The 18,605-nt window shown below is 56.4% G+C and overlaps 1 protein-coding gene across 2 annotated transcripts in view; it reads left to right on the top strand.

Annotated features, from left to right (window-relative positions):
• The window catches only part of FOXP4 (forkhead box P4), a 51,025-nt gene extending 42,377 nt beyond the window's left edge, over nucleotides 1-8,648 (top strand). For both annotated transcript variants that reach the window (XM_060021842.1, XM_060021841.1), the window contains exons 13-17: nucleotides 575-676; nucleotides 4,101-4,222; nucleotides 5,628-5,694; nucleotides 6,090-6,259; nucleotides 6,698-8,648. In XM_060021842.1, the coding sequence (XP_059877825.1) occupies nucleotides 575-676; nucleotides 4,101-4,222; nucleotides 5,628-5,694; nucleotides 6,090-6,259; nucleotides 6,698-6,845 (609 nt within the window). In that variant the 3' untranslated portion in view covers nucleotides 6,846-8,648. The remainder of the gene's footprint in view (nucleotides 1-574; nucleotides 677-4,100; nucleotides 4,223-5,627; nucleotides 5,695-6,089; nucleotides 6,260-6,697) is intronic.
• The last annotated feature ends 9,957 nt before the right edge of the window (nucleotides 8,649-18,605 follow it).

Here is an 18,605-nt window from a genome sequence, read left to right as displayed (position 1 = left end):
ACACACTGTTGATGCCACTTACACCCCGTGTCATCCATACCCTCATTTCCACGTACACACACTCCCATGATAGACTTATGGTCACTTGTAGTCTGTCTCCTTTTGTCTGTCTCTCTCAGATGCGCGCACACACACACACACACACACACACACACACACACCCCCACCCACCCACATGCCATCTCATGTTTAGGGTGCCCTTTACAAAAACCAGGATAAATTCCAAACAGTCCCCACCCCCGGACCTCTTTCTCCCAAGAATACTGCTCTCCTTCCCAGTCTAGGGCAGGGGCCCTTGGAGCCATTTTCCCTGCAGCAGAAGTTCACGTGCTCCTCGCACAAGTGCACGGCCCTCGAGGCTCGTGTTCCCTTTGGCCTCTGGCTGGGCTGTAACCAGCCTGCCCCTCTCGGGACCATCAAGCACCCCCAGTCTTGTCCACATGCTTCCGCAGCGGGTCTTCTCTGCTCTCAGATGAGTTAGGGGCCAGGCTGAGGGGAGCTGGGGCAGAGCACACAGGCCTGTGGCCCTTGCAGGCCCAGACTGAGGGTCTCTGTACTTCTTCCTTGTCCACAGGCCATCCTGGAAACCCCCGACAGGCAGCTGACCCTGAATGAGATCTATAACTGGTTCACCAGGATGTTCGCCTATTTCCGGAGAAACACGGCCACCTGGAAGGTGAGGCATGCCCGTTCCTCCTTGCCAGGGCCCCAGGCGGCCTTGGACATCTCCAGATCCCTTTGAGACCAAGGTTGCCTAACAGTCCCCTCAGGGTGGCAGTTCTATAGACGTGGCCCCACCAGGCCCCAGGCTGGGCCCTGGGCCCTGGGCCCCTCCACCTCCACCTCTCTGGAGCGCGCCCCCCATGGGCCCAAAAACCCCAGCCCCCTGAAGTAGGGCCTGCGGGAGTCGGTAGTGCCTGAGCCTGGTAGGGAGGCCTGGGTTACATTCACAGGAGACCCTCAGGGTTCAGAGTCCTCGGCTAAAGGCGCATGCTCTGAAGCCCAGGATGGGTGGACGGAGGGGGCTCGCAGGCCTGGACACGTGGGTGGACCGAGACCCTGGACTGTAATACACTGGGGCACAAACACAAACGCTCACACTCTCCCCAGCTCTGCCATCAGTAGCAGGAAGATAATTGTCTTCATCCAATTAGTCATTTTAACACCTTCAGCCATAAGAGTTTTCCTGGGGGATCAGAAACAGACAAGGGAGGGAACCTAGAAAAATGGGACACAAGAGTTGTGGGCTGGGACGCTAAGCCAGTTTGTTTTTCTAGAGCCAGCATGGGGGGCACGAGTCTGGCTGTCTGATGGGTGAGAATATTAGGTTCTGTGCAGCAGGGTGGGAGGGGGTGAGGGGAAGGAGAAGGGAGTGTGGGTGCCCTGTGGGAAAGGACGGACACCCGGGAAGGAGTCCCCCACATCTCAGGACCTGAGTTGGATCCCTGGCTCTTGAGTCCCTCTGCTGGCCAGTGCAGAAGCTGCAGTTAAACAGCCTACCTCCCCGATCCCACCAGGTTTCAACAAGTGTCACTAGGACCCCCTCCCTACCAGTGACCAGGACAAGGTGGGGTCTGTACAGGGCCCAGCCTTCTCTGCCTTCTCTGTGCTAAGTGCAGCACGAGAGACTGCTCCGTGGCCTTCTGTATCCCCGTGCCCAATTCCCAAAGCTTGGCAAAGAGGCTGCAAGGCTGGGACAGCTGCTGTGATTGGCTGCGAGTGACGTCATTTCCTGCCAACCACAGTCCTGCCCTCTCTCTGAGCCATCAGGGCCTTCTTGGAACCACCTGGTTCAGTCTCCAACCTGCAGGCCAGTTCGGATACCACGTTTCGTAAATGATAAGAGTCCTGTACAAACTTTAGGGATCATTACAATTGTTATGTAATCTTTACTTTAATATTGTATATTAATCCTCTACCTTTAGGGGAGTCAGTGTGGAGCCTCACTGCCCTAGACAACCTCCTCCTTGGGGGCAGAGTGCCTGTCATCCACCTACCCTCCTTTCTTGTTCTCTCTTAACTGCATCACCCTCTGCAATCTCTACTTCTCTCCTTTCTTGAGGTCGGGAGCTAGTTTAGGTGACTTTCTTAAACCCCTCGATGACCATCATGAAGCCACCTCTCCTGTAGCCCAGCCCCCTTGGGCCTTCATACCACCTTCGACTGGTGGCCCAGCGTTGGTCATCTCAGCGGCGTGTCTCCCTCCCAGGTCTTCACCTCCATCTCCCCTCCCCTAGTCTAGGTCCCAGCAAGCAGCCAGCTCATTGAGTGACCTTCCCATTTAACCGTGCTCTGCTGTTGCTTCTGTCACTGGGGGCACTGCCTGCGCCCTCCCTGTGGCCCAGCAGAATCCACCTCAGCTTGCGGTCCACTCTGACCTTCAGGATTTTTTGCCGCCAAGCTTCCATTCACGTCACTTGGGAAATGCACCCTGTGTACTCCCAATTCTATTTTCTTTTCCACCCCCACTTCTGACCCGTTTATCTGCCCCTTGAGGTCCCTCCTCTTCTCCTCAACTATTTCAGCTTCCTTTCCTTCCTCCTCCTTTACTCTCTTGGGCCCCCACCCTGGGATGCTGTCCACTTCAGACCAGGGCAGAAGGGTTGGGAGCTGGCGTGGGCCAGGCCAGCTGCCGTTCATCCGGGGACAGAGCTGCCATCTGCCAAGCTGATGGTACTCGCCAGCCCTCCCCCCGTGTCTGTCCCCTCCCAGGGCCCATGTTGTGGGCCTGTCCTTTTGTTTACGCAGCCCCTGCCAGACCCCTTAAATTGCCGTTAATGTTTCAGCGTAACGAATTAGTCTCTCATCACGAATCAGGCTTCGAAATGAGGGAAAAAAGCCCCAGTGAGGCCATCCTCGGAAATTGGGGTCATTCTCATTTGCAAAGCAGAGGATCGGAGCCCCGTAATGCGGGCAAATTTATTCCAAGGCAGGAGCCCCGGCGTGATTAGGCCCTTTGTAATTATCGCTCCAAGAGATTCCACTCCAGCCGCCCGCCTCCCTCGTGGATTAGCAAGCGAGTCGGAAAAATACACAGGATTTAATTAGAGGCAAATTAAAATTGGTAATGAAATCGGGCCAGTTGCAAGTGGCAAGAGTTGGAAGGGAGAAAGGGAGAGGGGATCGATCTCCAGGGGCATGGGCTGCCTGCCCAGCCTGCTTTCCTCCCCGTTTAGAAATGTAAAGAGGAGACAAGGATGGAGATGAGGTGCGGGAGGCTGAGGGGGGACAGGTAACAGGGACAGGGACGGCTGGGGCTGTGAAGTTGAGAGAGGAGAGCGTGGGGACAGGGCGAGGCACATGGTGGGCGGTGGTGGGGTGGATTAGGGCCCTAGCCCAGGTTCCCGGGGTGCGGGGGGAATTGGGCCAAGCACCCCTGCCCCCACCCAAGTGTCCTACAAACCGGATGACCTCAATTCCTGAAGTTATCCTGCTGGGAGGAGGCGGGACCGACAAGGTGACTTGTCCCTCCTCTTCCTGCTGTACAGTCACTAAACCCAGGCTCTCCTTTCTCTCAGCTTCCTTATGTTAACAAGTATGTATTAGGCCTCTGCTGTATACCTCATGCTCTCAGTAAGCCGTCTGTTCTGAGCCACGGCCCAAAGTCAAGGCTCCCACGCTCCAAGGTCAAGGAAGGTTGCAGTGAGGCTTCCTGAGTTATTCCCAAAACTTTCAAAGGCTTAATGGGAACTCTGTGTGCACCTGAGGTAAGGTGTCCCAGGCTCACTGAGGTGCCAGGACCTGAGTGTGGTCTCGTGCCGCTCAGAAGCCCTAACAGCTACATGCATCGGACTAACGATGTTGAGAAAACAGATTATCGCTAACGAGGTATCATTCACTTGGTAGACAAGAGTTTTCCAACACGTGGCAGGGAGAAGGGAGCAGACAATACAACGGGCTGGCGGTGGTGAGGATGCCGGAGCCCCTGGCTCTAAGGGCCCAGAGGGGTCTTCCCTCGGCTCCAGCGGCATCTTCTCCTGCCCAGCCCTCCCCTGGCTTGTTGCTGGGGAAGGTGGGACTTGAGGACCCTCCTGTCTGTGCTCCCCCGAGTGGAGGAGGGGCCACCTCTGAGCGTCTGCTTCTTGTCACTGTGCCCCCAGAATGCAGTGCGACACAACCTCAGCCTGCACAAGTGCTTCGTGCGCGTGGAGAACGTCAAGGGCGCCGTGTGGACTGTGGACGAGCGGGAGTACCAGAAGCGGAGACCACCAAAGATGACGGGGTACGTGGGCCCACCCCCCCAGACCTCTCCAGGGTACCTCTCTGCCCCGGATCCTTCCCACTGTGGGGTCGGGGGTGGGGGGAGGAAAGGGGTGAAGGAGCCCAGGAGAGCCTGGGATCTCAGATGATTAGGAAGAGGGCATTTCTGTTTTTTGCTTCTGACTGAGGGAAGGAGCTGAGGGGAACCTGGCACCAGAGAGAGACAGAAGCCCAAAGTAGCCCCGGCCGGAGCCGAGGCGTGGGCAGGTGGCAGCCAGTGTGGCCGTTGGGGAGGGGGCTGCCATCCCCAGGGCCACTCTCCCCCATCTTATTGCAGGATGAGCCAGTCTGTGAGATCTCCAGGCCCCCCCCCCTCTTCATTTTACAGGGAGAGGAGGCCCAGAGAGGACAAGGGGCTGGAGGGTGGTCACACAGCAGATTCCTGGCAGAGCTGGGTCTCTGACCTCTACCATGTAGCACTTCCAGTGGAAACTGAGGAACCTGGGGGAGGTTTCCTCTTTCAGCCTCCCTTCCAGCACCACCACCTCCCCACACCGAGCACCCCACATGGGCTTGCCTGCGCATCTTGGGCCTCTGAAGCAAGTTAGATGGCTCTCTGTGGGCGCCTGTGCCCCTCAAAGATTCCTTCATCCCAGACAAGAGCCTCTCTACCCTCAGACAGCTGTGGGTGCTGGGGCAGGGCTGGGACCCGAAAAGGAAAGCCATTCCCTTCTGAGTGTCCCCACGTGCCAGGCACAATGGTTGGAATCTTCCTGTCCCCTTATCAGCTTGGAATCATAAGACCTGGGTTCGAATTACACCTCTGCTTCTCACCAGCTGTGTGACCTCGGGCCAGTTCCTTAACCTCTCTGAGACACCCTCTAAACTGGGGATAGTCACTGTGAAAGGATGGCCTTAAGCCATTGCTTTTCCTGACCCAACTCCTAATCACTTTTGTGCAGAAAAGCCTTTGGTGTGGAGCATGTGGGGACAGGCTGAGCACACAGCTTATTGGATGTCCCAAAATTCAGGATGGCAAGAAAGTGGATTTTATAGTAGGGGACTATGGAGGTTATCACTCGGACCTTGCCAGACATCGGGAAATCTAGACTGGAGCGAAAATACTGGGCCACCTGACGTGGAGACAGACACTGGGAGGGGTCTGGGTCCTACTTCTCAGCCCTGAGACCCTGGGCACATTCCAGGGCCCCTAGGAGCCCCGGCAGCTCACCTGTGAAGGGGGCTTTCAGTCCCAGATGTGCCAGGTCAGTGGGAGGATTGAATAAGATGGGGCACAGCCGACTCTGGCCTCCCAGGATTCATGAATGGGACAGTCCCTGGCATAGAGCACGCCCTCAGTTAGGGTCCAGACCTGAGTGAGGAACAAGCGAATGAATGAAGCAGACGCTGCCTTCTTTCTCCTCCAGGAGCCCCACGCTGGTGAAGAACATGATTTCGGGCCTCAGTTATGGAGCACTTAACGCCAGCTACCAGGTAGTGGACTGGTCCCCGCCCAGTGTCCTCCCACCCCCTCACGTTCCCTCCAGCACACTGGTCTTCAGAAGAGACATTCCCTCACCCTCCCTGGCAGAGACGGGGCACAGAGCGGGTAGGTTGGCATAGCCAGTGGTGATCCCTTCCCTGGCTTACAGATCTGGGGTGGCAGCGGGGGCAGGGGGTGGGGGTCCTCTGTCTCCCAGGAAGGGAAGAAGTCAGGCCCAGGTTCTCAGGAAAGCTGGGAGGCAGCTCAGCTTCGGAGCGCTGGCCTTGGGAGGGGGTGCCAGAGATCTGCCAGCCCGTGGACACACGGGAGGCTCTCTAGGGCTGGGGAAGGGACAGTACTTGACTGGGTGGAGCCCGCTGACAGGCCCCAACTCTGTGCCCTCCAGGCTGCCCTGGCCGAGAGCAGCTTCCCCCTCCTCAACAGCCCTGGCATGCTGAACCCTGGCTCCACCAGCAGCCTCCTGCCTCTCAGCCATGACGACATGGGCGCCCCCATGGAGCCGCTGCCCAGCAACGGCAGCAGCAGCCCCCCTCGCCTCTCCCCACCCCAGTACAGGTGAGCCCATGGCATGGACCCCAGCCCACAGCCGTGCCCCCCGCAAGCATCAGGAAGGCAGAATCTTCTCCCCCTGCAGCTGGGATCCCCATCTTGTCGCCTTCAGCACAGCTCTCTTCCCAGGGCAGGTGGCCCCTCTCTTCCTTCTCATTGCTCCCCTCCCCGCCCTACACTCTTTATTTCCCTCCCTTCTCCATCCTCTGTCATCTCCCTTCCTCTCTCCTTCCCAACCAAAGGCAATCTCTGTTCATCCCAAGACCTCCTTTCCTTTGAAGGGAGACCAGACCTGAAACGTCAGGCCTCAGCGGCTCAGAGATGAGGGGGTCCTGGGGAGGCAAACTCTGGACACATCCCTGCGCCCCCAGATCCTGGATGCATTTTGGGCTGGGCCGGCAGGAGAGGACCTCCAGGGTGTCCACATTATCCCTTCTGTCACAGCCACCAGGTGCAGGTGAAAGAGGAGCCAGCTGAGGCGGAGGAAGACAGGCGGCCGGGACCCCCCCTGGGGCCCCCTAACCCCAGCACCTCGGGGCCTCCAGAAGACAGGGACCTGGAGGAGGAGCTGCCGGGAGAGGAACTGTCCTAAGGGCCTCTAGGGGCAGGCAGGGCAGGGGTGAGACCCCTCCCTCCCCCGGAAGCCAGGCCCCACCTACCCCGACTCCTCGCCCCGCCCAACCTCAAGGCACTTCCAGGACTCAGATGGGGGGGCTGGGCCAGCAACTCCCAAGGTGACCTGACCTACGACGACGCTCGCTCGGAGTGGGGGGGGCAGGGACCGGCCGCCCCCGAGGGGACACAGAACCCCTGGTCTGGGACTGGCAGAGGACACGGAGGGCCCAGACCCCTCCTCAGACTCCCCCGCCCACATCCGAATCCCGCCTCCGCCGCCCCCCAACCACCAGCAGCAGCAGCAGGGCCCTCCTCCCCCACCAGCTCGCCCCCGCAGAGCCCCTCAGTGCCATGGAGACCCGCAGGCGGGGCTGAGCCACCCTCTCACACCCAGGGCCCCCCCATCTTGCTCTGGCAGTACTCTCTGGCCAGAGGCCCCCGTTTCCCTAATTTGTGCTCCCTTCCACCTTCTTGTCCTTACTGTGAAGAAGTAGCTCACCCCCCGCTCCTACCCCTGCCCTGGCCTGGGTTGGGGGCAGCTAAAGTCTCAGAGCAGCTCCAGAAAAAACCTGCCCCTCAGCTGTGCCCGATCAAGAGGCACAGCTGGCGAGGGGGGACAAGTGGAGTGCCCTGGGGGCTCCGTGGGAGCAGGGCTGCCTGGTTCCAGGTCCCCCCCAGGCCGAACTGGGCCTCCACTCCCGTTTGCTGGGTGCTGCCCCCCAGGCCAGGGAGCATAGGAAAGTGGCCCGGTGCCCACCTCCTCCACAGAGGCCTGTGCCCGGTGCACTCGTAGAGGTGGACCCGCTGAAGGCGGCCGAGCTGCCCTTGAGGCTGGAGTTGGGGCCCCAGGTGGCGCCAGGACTGCGGGAAGCACCTGCCTGTGTCCCGGGAAAGGCCAGGCTGAAAGCAGGCTTGAGGGGCGGGTGGGATGAACACGGCGGCTGCTGTGACCCGACAGGACTCCCACCCCAGCCTTCAGGTGCCCCGTCGCAGTCTTCCCTCACCCGCCCTCAGCACCCCTTCCCTGCGCCCCCACCCCCCAGTTACACAGATGACCAAAGACCTTTCTTATGCCGGAAGCAAAAACCAAAACTTTTTGTTGGCTTTTTCCTTTGTCGCCTCCCGTACCCCTTGCTCATCCCGCTTCCCATCCCGGCCCCAGGCTGGAAGCCCTCCCCAACTTAAGTTATTGTTTTAAACCAAAGTTTACAGTGTCTGTTGGTGGCCAAGACCCTCTCTCTCCAGCCTCCCTCCACCCCACCCTGAGGACCCTGGGACTCAGTAGAGGTTGGCGGCCCTGCTCACCTCCCCTCTGCTCTTGCCCGGCCCGGGGGAAGAAAAGCAGGCAGAGGGGAGGAGGTGGGCAGCCCTTGGCACCCCGCGGGGTTCTTGGCCCCTTGGGCGGTGGGCACGGGAGCCCTCTTCCCAACCCTGGGCTGCTTACTGGGGGCTCTCCAGACCCCTCTCTCCAGGACCAAGTCCCCCATCACACTGGGAGTGTGGATTCCAGCGAAGGAGCTGGAAGAAAAGTGAGACTCTCCACAGACCCCCTATGGGGGACCCCAACTTAAGGCCAAGGACTGGGTGTATTTGATGCTTATGACACCCCAGGCCAGGCCCCTTTGCTGAGAAGACTCCTTGGACTATTTCCCAAGAATCCCCCACATACACCCCTTCACAAGGCACCCCTCCCAAGAGGCAGGGGGCCCTCCGCCCCCTCCCCTATGTACTCCCCACCTGTGTTCTGTTTGACCAGCACAGAAATATTAAACGTCCTCTATTCACAGGGCCCTGCGTGTGTCAGCAAGGGGAGGGAGGGCAGGGGCGTGAAAGCACAAGGATGGCTCTGGACAGCTGGGGGCTCCTGAAGGGGCACTTCCTGCAAGTACGGGAGTGGGCTTGAGCCCCGGGCACCGACACCTCCACGTTCATCCCAGCCAGGGCTCTGGCTCCTCTCTGCTCCTCCTGGCCCCCTTTTCCATCCGTCATCTTAGCATTCTCGGAAATTTCAAACCAGGTCTCTCCATCTTTCTCCTGTTTTCTCTCAAAGTCACAGCTCCTTGCCCCGGTTCCTTCGTGGGTTTGAAATCCAGGTTCCTGGCCTGGATGTTTTCATCAGGGAGTAGATTTCCTCTGGGGATGGAGAGAGTTCCTGCTGCAGGACCGCATGCCCAGGTGTCCTCTGGGCCCATCACCGGTGTCTTCCTGGGGGCTACCTGGATAGGTGTGTGTGTGGGGCATTGAAATGCTCGCCCACCCCTGTGTGCAGCGTCATAGCACTGGTGGGCTCAGGTCGAAAAAGGTTATTCTAGCCCATGCAGTCTGGACCCCGACAGCTGGGGGAGGAAAAGGGGCAGGCTGTTAAAGGGGTAGGGTGGGGGGCATCACCACACCAGCCCACATTAAGTCCTGGCTCCCCATCTGCTGCCCCACCCCAACAAGGGAGCCCCCTCCGCCTTCCTCAGACCCCAGTGCCATTACTGGGTTATCGGCCAGTCCCCTACTCCCCGCACTGTGTTCACCTTCCAGACACTCCCTCGTCCAGAGCAGGGCGCAGGAAGGAGTGTGTGTACTTGGCGGAAGTGCGGAGAGAGGGGGGAAGACGTTGAGAAAGTAGCAGAACTGGAATCAGTAACCCCACACATCACCAAACTGCTGGAACTTTCCGAAAGCCAAGCTTGAGGGAGGTAGAGCAGAAAAGAGCCAGCAGGAGCTGGAGATGGAGTCTCCGCTGACTTATGGGTCTCAGGCCTTTCCTACTCCTTTCAGCCATCGTCTGTGTCCTGTCTCACTCTCCCCACTTTCTGTCCACCCTGCCTCCTCCCCCTGCTCTAATCCTCTGGACATTGTTGGAGAGCCCAGGGTGAATCCCCTGTCCCTCCTTTCAGAGGGCATCTCAGGAGGGGCCCGGCTGGGTCAGGCCAGGGGAGCTCAGCCTGGGGGCTCAGAATCCCCACCTTCCACCCACCAGCTCGCCCACCAGACGCTATGAGCAAGTGGCACTGATAATAATCTGCCCCACCTTGCCCTCCGTGGAGGCCGCCAGGGCTCTGTACGGTAGAACTATAATTGGTGTGGACGACGGCATTCTCTACAACGCCATAAAGCAGTCACCCTCAGCTTCACTGCAGCCGCCGCTTCCCCTCCCCCCCTTCCCCTTGGAACCCACCAGCCTTCTAGAAAATCCAGAGGTGTTGGCTGCCAAACTCCCTACTCCACCCACGGAAGAAGATTTGTTTTCTAGGCTGGCCCTGGGAGCATCCTTCCCACATGGGAGACTCTAGAGGGACAAGGATACACCCAGCCTCACTTCCAGGACAGTCCTTCCAGTGATCTAACTCCTGCTTCAAACTTGAGTCCATTGTTTTGATTCCGTCCCACAGGGATCCGGCAAATGTCTGGTCAGTACATTTGGACATGGGGTGAAGATCTAGCCCAGGTGTTGGCAGAGAAGAAGGTCTTACGATCTGAGAAACAGGAGGCTGCTGTGGGCCTCCGTCTTCTGAGTACAGACTCCATAATTATTTCCTTTCTGATCTGACAGATCCCACGCGGGACACTCCTCCCCATCATTACCTCGTTACCTTCTTCTAAATAAGCACCACCTCCCACATCCCGACCCCGATCATGTTTTGCTGTCAGGAAGTTCTGCATGCTGTCTAGCTGCTCTCCTTCCTCCTGTTCTGTGCAGCTGTTGGGGGGCAGGTGGTTAGCTCTGGCTGGCTGCTTGCCCTGGTCTATTTCAGCATTTACCAGGGGAGAGAGAAGCTGTTTTTGGAAACTGTTCTCAGGCTGGTTAAAAAAAAAAAAATACTCCAAGCCAGGCATTTTGAGGGTGAGAAGGTGGCACTGTGGGCTGTGCATCGGACAGAAGTCCCCTTCCCTTCGCATTCAGAAGGCTCTGCTCTCTCCCAACCTTCTATTTAACTCGTTGCCCTTGACCAAGGCCTTCGCCGATGGCCAGCAGAGGGCGCTTCAGACAAAGCCGAGCTTCTGCTCCTCTTTGGGCAAACTTGCCGTCCAGGGGAGGATGGGAGGTGGGGGTGTGGGGAGAGGGCGCTCAACTTCCTGTGACAACCACGGCCCTACCACCCCATGTCCCCGAGAGCAGTCTCTAACCTAGGGCAGAAAAGGGTTCCTCCTGCTGTTGGGGAGCTTCCAGACCCCCTCCAACTTGTGACGTATGAAGCACCCTGAGCAGAAACAGGAGAAGAGAGATGAGCGGGATCTGGAGAGACGACGCCTCTGGAGCCTAGTACACTGCGCGCCACAATGGACTCAGTAAAGATTTTTAATGGTAACAATAATGACTAACATTTAATGTTCTTATCGCGTACCACACACTATTCTAGAAGCCCTATATTCTGTGTAATCCTAACAACAGCTCTGAGTTAGATGTTGTTATTATCCCCATTTGACAGATGAGGAAACTGAGACTCAGGGACTCAGAGGCTAACAGATGAAGCATTATGAGTGAGGAATCTGGTTTGCAGTGGAGGAAGGGAAGACAGCGGCTCCGTGCCTTAGTCTCAGCTTTCTAGCGACGCTGTACACTTTGGCTTGCCTCCCACCCCTTGTTGGAGGCTCCCAAAGGGGAAACTGAGGTACAGAGTGCCTCAGAGCCAGGAATCAGGCCCTGAATTCAGAGTTCCCCAGATGCTGTTCTTCTCTAGGTAGAATGAGGTAAGTTGGGGCTTGGAATGTCACTAAGGGACAGAGGGAACCAGAGAAAGAAGGCTGAAACGCTCTATAAAACTAATCAGGCTGGTAGGGGGGTACTGGGGGGCCTTCTGCTGGAAAACGGAGTGAGTCTGAGCAGTGAAGGCAAAGAGGCCCCTGGGCAGGGGTGGGAGTGGGTGCAGAGTCACAAGGTGTGTGCGCGCGCGCACGCACACGCACACACACACACACACACACACGCACACGCACACACACGTGCTGCTAATTAGCTAGCTACGTTTACACCAAGAGGTCCCTTCCATCTTGAAAGCCTGCAATTATCCTGTGGCCAGCCAGGGCAGGGACACATACCACACGGTAGTCACAGTGACATCCCATCACACAGGCCCAGGTCCCCTCCACGCCTGCGGTCTGCCTCCACCTCAGGTTCAAAAGTTTAGAAAAACAGCCCCTCCCAAGAAGGGGGTCACGGTGGCAGCCACGGCTGAAAGGCCCTCTGTCCTACCCAAGAGGGGCCGGGGAGGGGGTGTGGGGAGGGGGCACTGGCCACCTTTGGGAGATGGGTCAAATTAGCAAGATGGGTGCAGGGTGGGGCGGGCATTCTGGAGCTCCTGGCCCTGAGTAGAAGGCTTCTACCCCTGCTAGGGGTCAGGGCCCTTCCTGCTCTCAGACCTGGAACTCAGACTGTCTCCATAGGGCACCGCCTGGGCTCAGGAGCAGGCCAAACGCAGGAACACGGGTGGGCAGACACCAGAGGCGCACGGGACTCGGCTCTCAGAGAGCTGGTTCTCTGGCTGGGAAACTGACGGTGATCAGCCAAGTGCCGGGGACTGCAGGGGAGAAAACTCAGGGCCTGCAGGGGTTCAGATCCTGCCTCTGCTACTTGCTGACTCTGTGGCCTTGGGAAAACGTCTTGACCTCTCTGGGCTTCAGTTTCCTCGTCTGTAGACTGGGGTGGGGCGATCATCGCTGGCTTGTTGAGAAGACTAATTATACAGCATATCAAAACATGTCTAGTGCATATTAGGCCCACAGCACATAATAGCTGTTAACAAAATGTGGTCTTGGATGCCAATCACCATGGGGGTGAGGGGACCGGTGCACTCCTGGAGGACTCCCTGGAAGAGAGGCTGCAGCTGGGAGGGGGAAACTTGGGTAGGAAGCGGGGAGAGGAGAAACGTTCTAAGCTTGTAGGGAGACCTAGATGGAGCTTTGGGAAGGTTCACGTGGCAGAAAACAAAGGGCTGAGTGAGGAGAGAAAGGCAGGGGCAGAGAAGCCAGTGGACTGGCAGAAGCCCAGCCCACCGCTGTCATTGCCGCCCCACACTCACCTCCTCTGGCACTGGGCTAGACCCCCGGCACGTGAACTGTGGTGCAGTGTCCTTATCTATAAAGTGGTCATCAGAATCCCTGACTCCTCAGGAGATCGAGGGGAGAATTAAATGGAATCGTGGATGTGAAGCACGCAGACGGGCCCACGCCTCCTGATACGCTGTCAGCAGCGATGCTGATGAAGATTCAAACTTGTGGCCCATGTCACCGAGGAGCTTACATCAGAGGGGGACAGTCTGGTACTTCAATAAATACATAAGTGAGCTTGGCAGGGGCGAAATCCGTGATTCCATCACGCCATGCTGTGGCCTGCACAGGTGTTCAGAGGAGGCTTCTCAGAGAGGATACGGCACTGTAGTAGACTCGAGGGAAAGATAAGGCTCAGCAGGAGAGCCTGGCAAGCGGGGCAACCACCTAGAGAAAGCAGGGGCGGGATGGGTTAGGGCATTTAGGGGAGAGTCAAGAAGGCCAGAGAGGCTGCAGGACTGGGAGATGATACTGGAAAGCCAGTGGGAGGGACTGTTGGAGGGTCCAAAGGCAAGCTGGGAGTCCAGGCTGGGGGCCAGGGGCAGCGCTCAGGAGAGGGTTTAGAGCAGAGGGGAACCGACTGACATCAGGTGCAGGGAGAAAGTAGCTGTGGGGCGAGTGGGCTAAGCTGGGGCTGCGGGGGCCATTAGGTGGCTACTGGGGTTGTCCAGGTGATGGGCGAAGGAGTCCCAAATAGGGAGGTTGCTTTGGAAAATGGCATCAGGAAGCTTTTTGAACAACAGAGTAGAAACTGGGACCAGGTGACTGCACGAGAGAAGAGAGGTCCAGAATGACCTCAGCTGAGTGTTATCTGAAATGTCTATTCACAGGATGGGGAGACATCAAGCGTGGCACATTTTCACAATGGAATATTAGACTGCAGAGAAAAGGGATACAGCAGAGCTACTTGTCAGCAGCAGGGTACATTTGAAGGGGAGAAGATGGAAGAAAGATACATAGGGCTGCCATTTACATAATGCTTAAAGCCATGCATATGAGAGCTATATATCATGTAAGGCACATGCACATGTAGCGAACATTTAAAGAATTTGTAGGAATGATAAATAACAAATTCAGGATGGTGGCTGCCTCTTTGGGGAAGGGGAGATGCGATGAGGAGGGGCACTCAAGGGGCTTCAAGTATATCGATAATGGTTTATTCCTGAGCCAGCTGGTGGGAACACAGGGGTTCATTCCATCATTCCCTGTACCTTTGTGTGGCTGGAATATTTCATTTAAAAACAAAAGAGGAATAATTCCAAGGTTTGGGTCCTGGGCCAGAGGAAGAAATCGCATGCTTTCAGCCCCTCTGGGCTCAAGACAGAGCCAAGGAAGAGGTTCGATGTTCAACTGGGCCTGCAGGGAGGGGCAGGATGGCCAGCTGGCCCTGTGCAGAGGGGCTGGAGAGGTGGACCTTGGTGAAGCACATCTGGGCCCACATCTGGTCATGGGGCAAGAGGCGTGGCTGTGAAGGAAGACAGAGATGGTCAGGGGCCAAGGAGGGAGGAGAACTGGTGAGAGGGGGTCCCGAGGCCAAGGCAGGGGCTCTGCAGGGGCAGGGCTGCAGTGCTCATGGAAGGCAAGGCCAGAGACAGCTTCGGTCTCCATGCTACCGACACCAACATGGACTTGGCAACAGGAGGCCCCTGGCACCCTAGGACAGCATAGTTTCCGAGGAGAGGAAGAGCACAGGAGAGCTGCATGAAGGAGTCCCCGTGTGGAGCAGAAACAGAGGCGAGGGGGGAATCTCTCTCTCACTGAGTTTAGCAGCAAAGGGAGAGAGAGAAGAAGGACCCCAGAGGTGGAGGGGAGGAGACACCGCCATGGAATGTCAAGAAAAGGTTTTGCTATCAGTTTTCTCGGCTGTAATGATTTTGTGTTTTCTGATACATATTTAAGCGGGGTGGGGAGAGGGCAGCAGAGGTTCAGGTTGATTCTCCCATGAGTTCCTGTGAGTGGACCCTCCTTGCTCCATCAGTTTAGGTGTTTCTCACATCTCCTTTCTCAGTATCTCCCCCAGGACTCGACCACAGCTGCTCAGGAAGAGGGGTGGGGCCCCCTTTGGGAGGGAGAGTCTGGAATTGGTCATGGGACTCACCAGGGGAGGGAGGGAGGGGAGGGGAGGAGGGAGCAGGGAAGATTCAGCAGCAATGAAGTTGAAGGTGGCTCTGATGCCCACACTACAAAGTGGGGCTACGGAGGCGAACGGGAGGCAGGGGAGTGGGGGGACCGGGGCTGGTCAGCCCCTAGAGTGAAGAAATTGCCCTGAGGCCTTGAGCCCGGAGGCCTTCCCACCCACTTAGCTCCTCCCCCATTGCACTGGCCACCTCCCACCCCACTGCCACTCGCTTCACACAGATTCCTCTCCTCCCTCCCTCTCCCTCCTTCCTCATCTCCCTCTCCTCCCTGCTTCCCAAAGAACACTTGGCTGTGATGGGCTGTTCCCAGATGCCTTCTCCCATGGTCCACGCTGGTCCTTGCCATCTCCCTCCTCCCAGGCCTGACCCAGGCCCAGCTGGGCTTCCCGATCTCGCTTCCACATCAGAGAGTCACCCCAGACCGGCCCACTTATCCTCCCCGACCTCAGAGCACACGTGTTCCATCTACAAATCTTCTCTGAGCCCCTACTCTCTACCTAGGCTGGTGCTCGGTGCTATGGACAATGCTGGAAGGAAGAGCTAGGCACAGGCCCTGCCCTCGGGAGGCTTACAGAGCAGCTGGAGAAAGAACACGGAGATGTAAAGAAGTTAAATAATAAATGAAGCTAGGCAACATGCAGAAAGAACATACTCTCTTCCCTTTTGCTGTGAACAATCTTTGGTACCAAGAAGGTCCTTCTAATGACACTTGCAGGGAGTTTAATTATTAAAACGATCTTCCTATCAAAGGGTTATTAATATGGTGATAATGAAGGCAGCAGCATAGAAAAGAATAGACACAAATAATGCAGTGTAACTATAAAGTCAATCATTCATACATTCAACATTTATTGAGAACTCAATGTACACCAGGCACCCAGCTAAGCCCTGAATGTACAAGATGGATAAGACACAGTCCCTCCCCTCAGAGAACCCCAAAGACAGACAGATATGTAAGCCGAAAAATGGCAATGCAGGACTCCCCTGGTGGTCCAGTGGGTAAGACTCCGCGTTCCCAGTGCATGGGGCCCGGGTTCGATCCCTGGTCAGGGAACTAGATCCCACGTGCATGCCGTAACTAAGAGTCCATGTGCCTAATTAAAGGTCCCGCATGCCGCAACTAAGACCCGGTGCAGCCAAAATAAATACATTAATTTTTTAAAAAAAAAGAAAGAAAAATGGCACTAGGACATTCGACTTGAGGTTGGGAACACAGAAGAGGGTGTTGGCAACTTCCCCGGGATAACTTGTGAAGCTTTGTGTCAGAGGCAGCATTTAAGCTGAGTCTTGAAAGGTGTGCAGGCAGAGGGAACAGAGTCAGGAAGGGCCAGTGTGTTCAGAGTGGCCGTAACCATGCCCAGCGGTCCTAGCAGGAGTATGAGGCCAGGAGAGGCAGATAGGAGTCATATTGTAGAAACTCCCCTACCTAACTCAGAAATTGGCACTTTTTACTCTAGTATTTTTGAGCCGTGAATGACATGACCATGGCAAGTTTGTTTGAAGACATTTCATAGGTTAAACGTGAAGGGAGGATGCTTGGAGATCAGTAACAGGCCGTTCCTTCAGGCCTGGGTGTGAGACGCTGGATCTGGCCACCTCTGTGAACAGAGGAGGGGAAATGGGAAGGACACCAGAGGGGAGACTAGTTTCATGAACAGGAGGCAAGGGACGCACGGGTGCGGAGAGGACCCTATGGTGTTAAGCCTTAGGTAACAGAGCAGCGGAAGCCACTGGCAGAAATCAGAACCTACTAAGAATCTCCTAAGAGAAGGAGCTTATTTTGCAGGAGAAGATGGGGCGGGTGGGGGAGGGGTGTCTGGGTCAAGTCGAATTGGAGGTGACAACAGAAAACCCAGCTGGAGCAGCTTCTAATTAAAGGTGGCCAGTTGGGCTCATGCGTTTCCCTTCCAGCCATCTGAAGCCCCGCTAAACTACAGCAGAGGGACTTGCTTTAGGGTGTAGACTCATAGAAACGAATAGAATAGAACAAGGGAGGGAATTCCCTGGCAGTCCAGTGGTGAGGCCTCTGCTTTCACTGCAAGATCCCTGGGTTCGATCCCTGGTTGGGGAACTAAGATCCCCGCAAGATGCACGGCACAGCAAAAAAAAAAAAAAGAACAAGGGAGAAGACAACAGCAAGTTTCAGAAGCTGGAGAGAGGATGGGCAGAGAAAGCTGAGTCCTCAGCCAGTGAAGAGGGCAGCTGAGAGGCAATCTCCCTGCCTCCCCCCGCTCCACACTCAGGGCCGAGAGCTCAGGGGAGGATTGGCATGGGTTACCTTGGTTACCTCTAGAACTAGGGATAAAGGTGAATTTTTTTTTTTTTTTTTTTGCGGTACGCGGGCCTCTCACTGCTGTGGCCTCTCCCGTTGCGGAGCACAGGCTCTGGACGTGCAGGCTCAGCGGCCATGGCTCACAGGCCCAGCCGCTCCGTGGCATGTGGGATCCTCCCGGACTGGGGCACGAACCCGTGTCCCCTGCATCGGCAGGTGGACTCTCAACCACTGCGCCACCGGGGAAGCCCTAAAGGTGAATTTTAAAAAGTAAAATGTAGGTGGTTGCCAGGGGCTGTGAAGAGGGAGGGATGAATAGATGGAACACAGGATTTTTAGGGCAGTGAAAATACTCGTTGTGAGACTGTATGGTTGATACTTGTCTTTATACATTGGTCCCAACCCAATGGGACCATGGAATGTTCAACACCAAGGGTGAACCCTGCATGTAAACTATGGACTTTTGGGGACAATGATATGTCACTGTAGGTCCATCAGTTGTAACAAATGTCCCCTGGGCTGAGGGTGTGGATGACGGGGGAGACTGGGTATGTGTGGGGCAGGGGGTATATGGGAACGCTCTATACTTTCTACCCAATTTTGCTGTGAACCTAAAACTTCCCTAAAAAATAAAGCCTATTAAAAAAAAAAAAGCAAACTAGTTGAAAGTCAGCTTAAGGAGCAGTTAGTCCTCCAGATCCCTCCCCTGCTCTGTGCAGGCAGGTCCCTTCCCCTCCCTGTAGCACTGTAGATGATGGGAGATGCATATTCTGGAGTGAGTAAAATGGACGGCCTTTGGGCTGGAGGAAACACTGATGTAGGAGAGGCAAGACCACTACAGGGGACTGGGTGAAGGACTCGGACATCAAGGGTTTCTAAGTTGCAAAGCTTTTAGAGTTCCATGCTTCAGCAGAAACACAGGGACTTCCCTGGTGGCGCAGTGGTTAAGAATCCGCCTGCCAATGCAGGGGACATGGGTTCAAGCCCTGGTCCGGGAAGATCCCACATGCTGTGGAGCAACTAAGCCCGAGCGCCACAACTACTGAGCCTGCTCTCTAGAGCCCGCGAGCCACAACTACTGAAGCCTACAAGCCCTAGGGCCCGTGTGCCGCAACTACTGAGCCTACATGCTGCAAGTACTGAAGCCCATGTACCTAGAGCCCATGCTCCACAACAAGAGAAGCCACCACACCGCAACAAGGAGTGGCCCCCACTCGCTGCAACTAGAGAAAGCCTGCGTGCGGCAACAAAGACCCAGCACAGCCAAAAATAAATAAATAAACTAAAA

This window comes from Delphinus delphis, chromosome 10, assembly GCF_949987515.2.
Source record: "Delphinus delphis chromosome 10, mDelDel1.2, whole genome shotgun sequence".
In the NCBI taxonomy this organism is placed as follows: Eukaryota; Metazoa; Chordata; class Mammalia; order Artiodactyla; family Delphinidae; genus Delphinus; species Delphinus delphis.
This window is presented reverse-complemented; position numbering and strand designations above follow the sequence as displayed.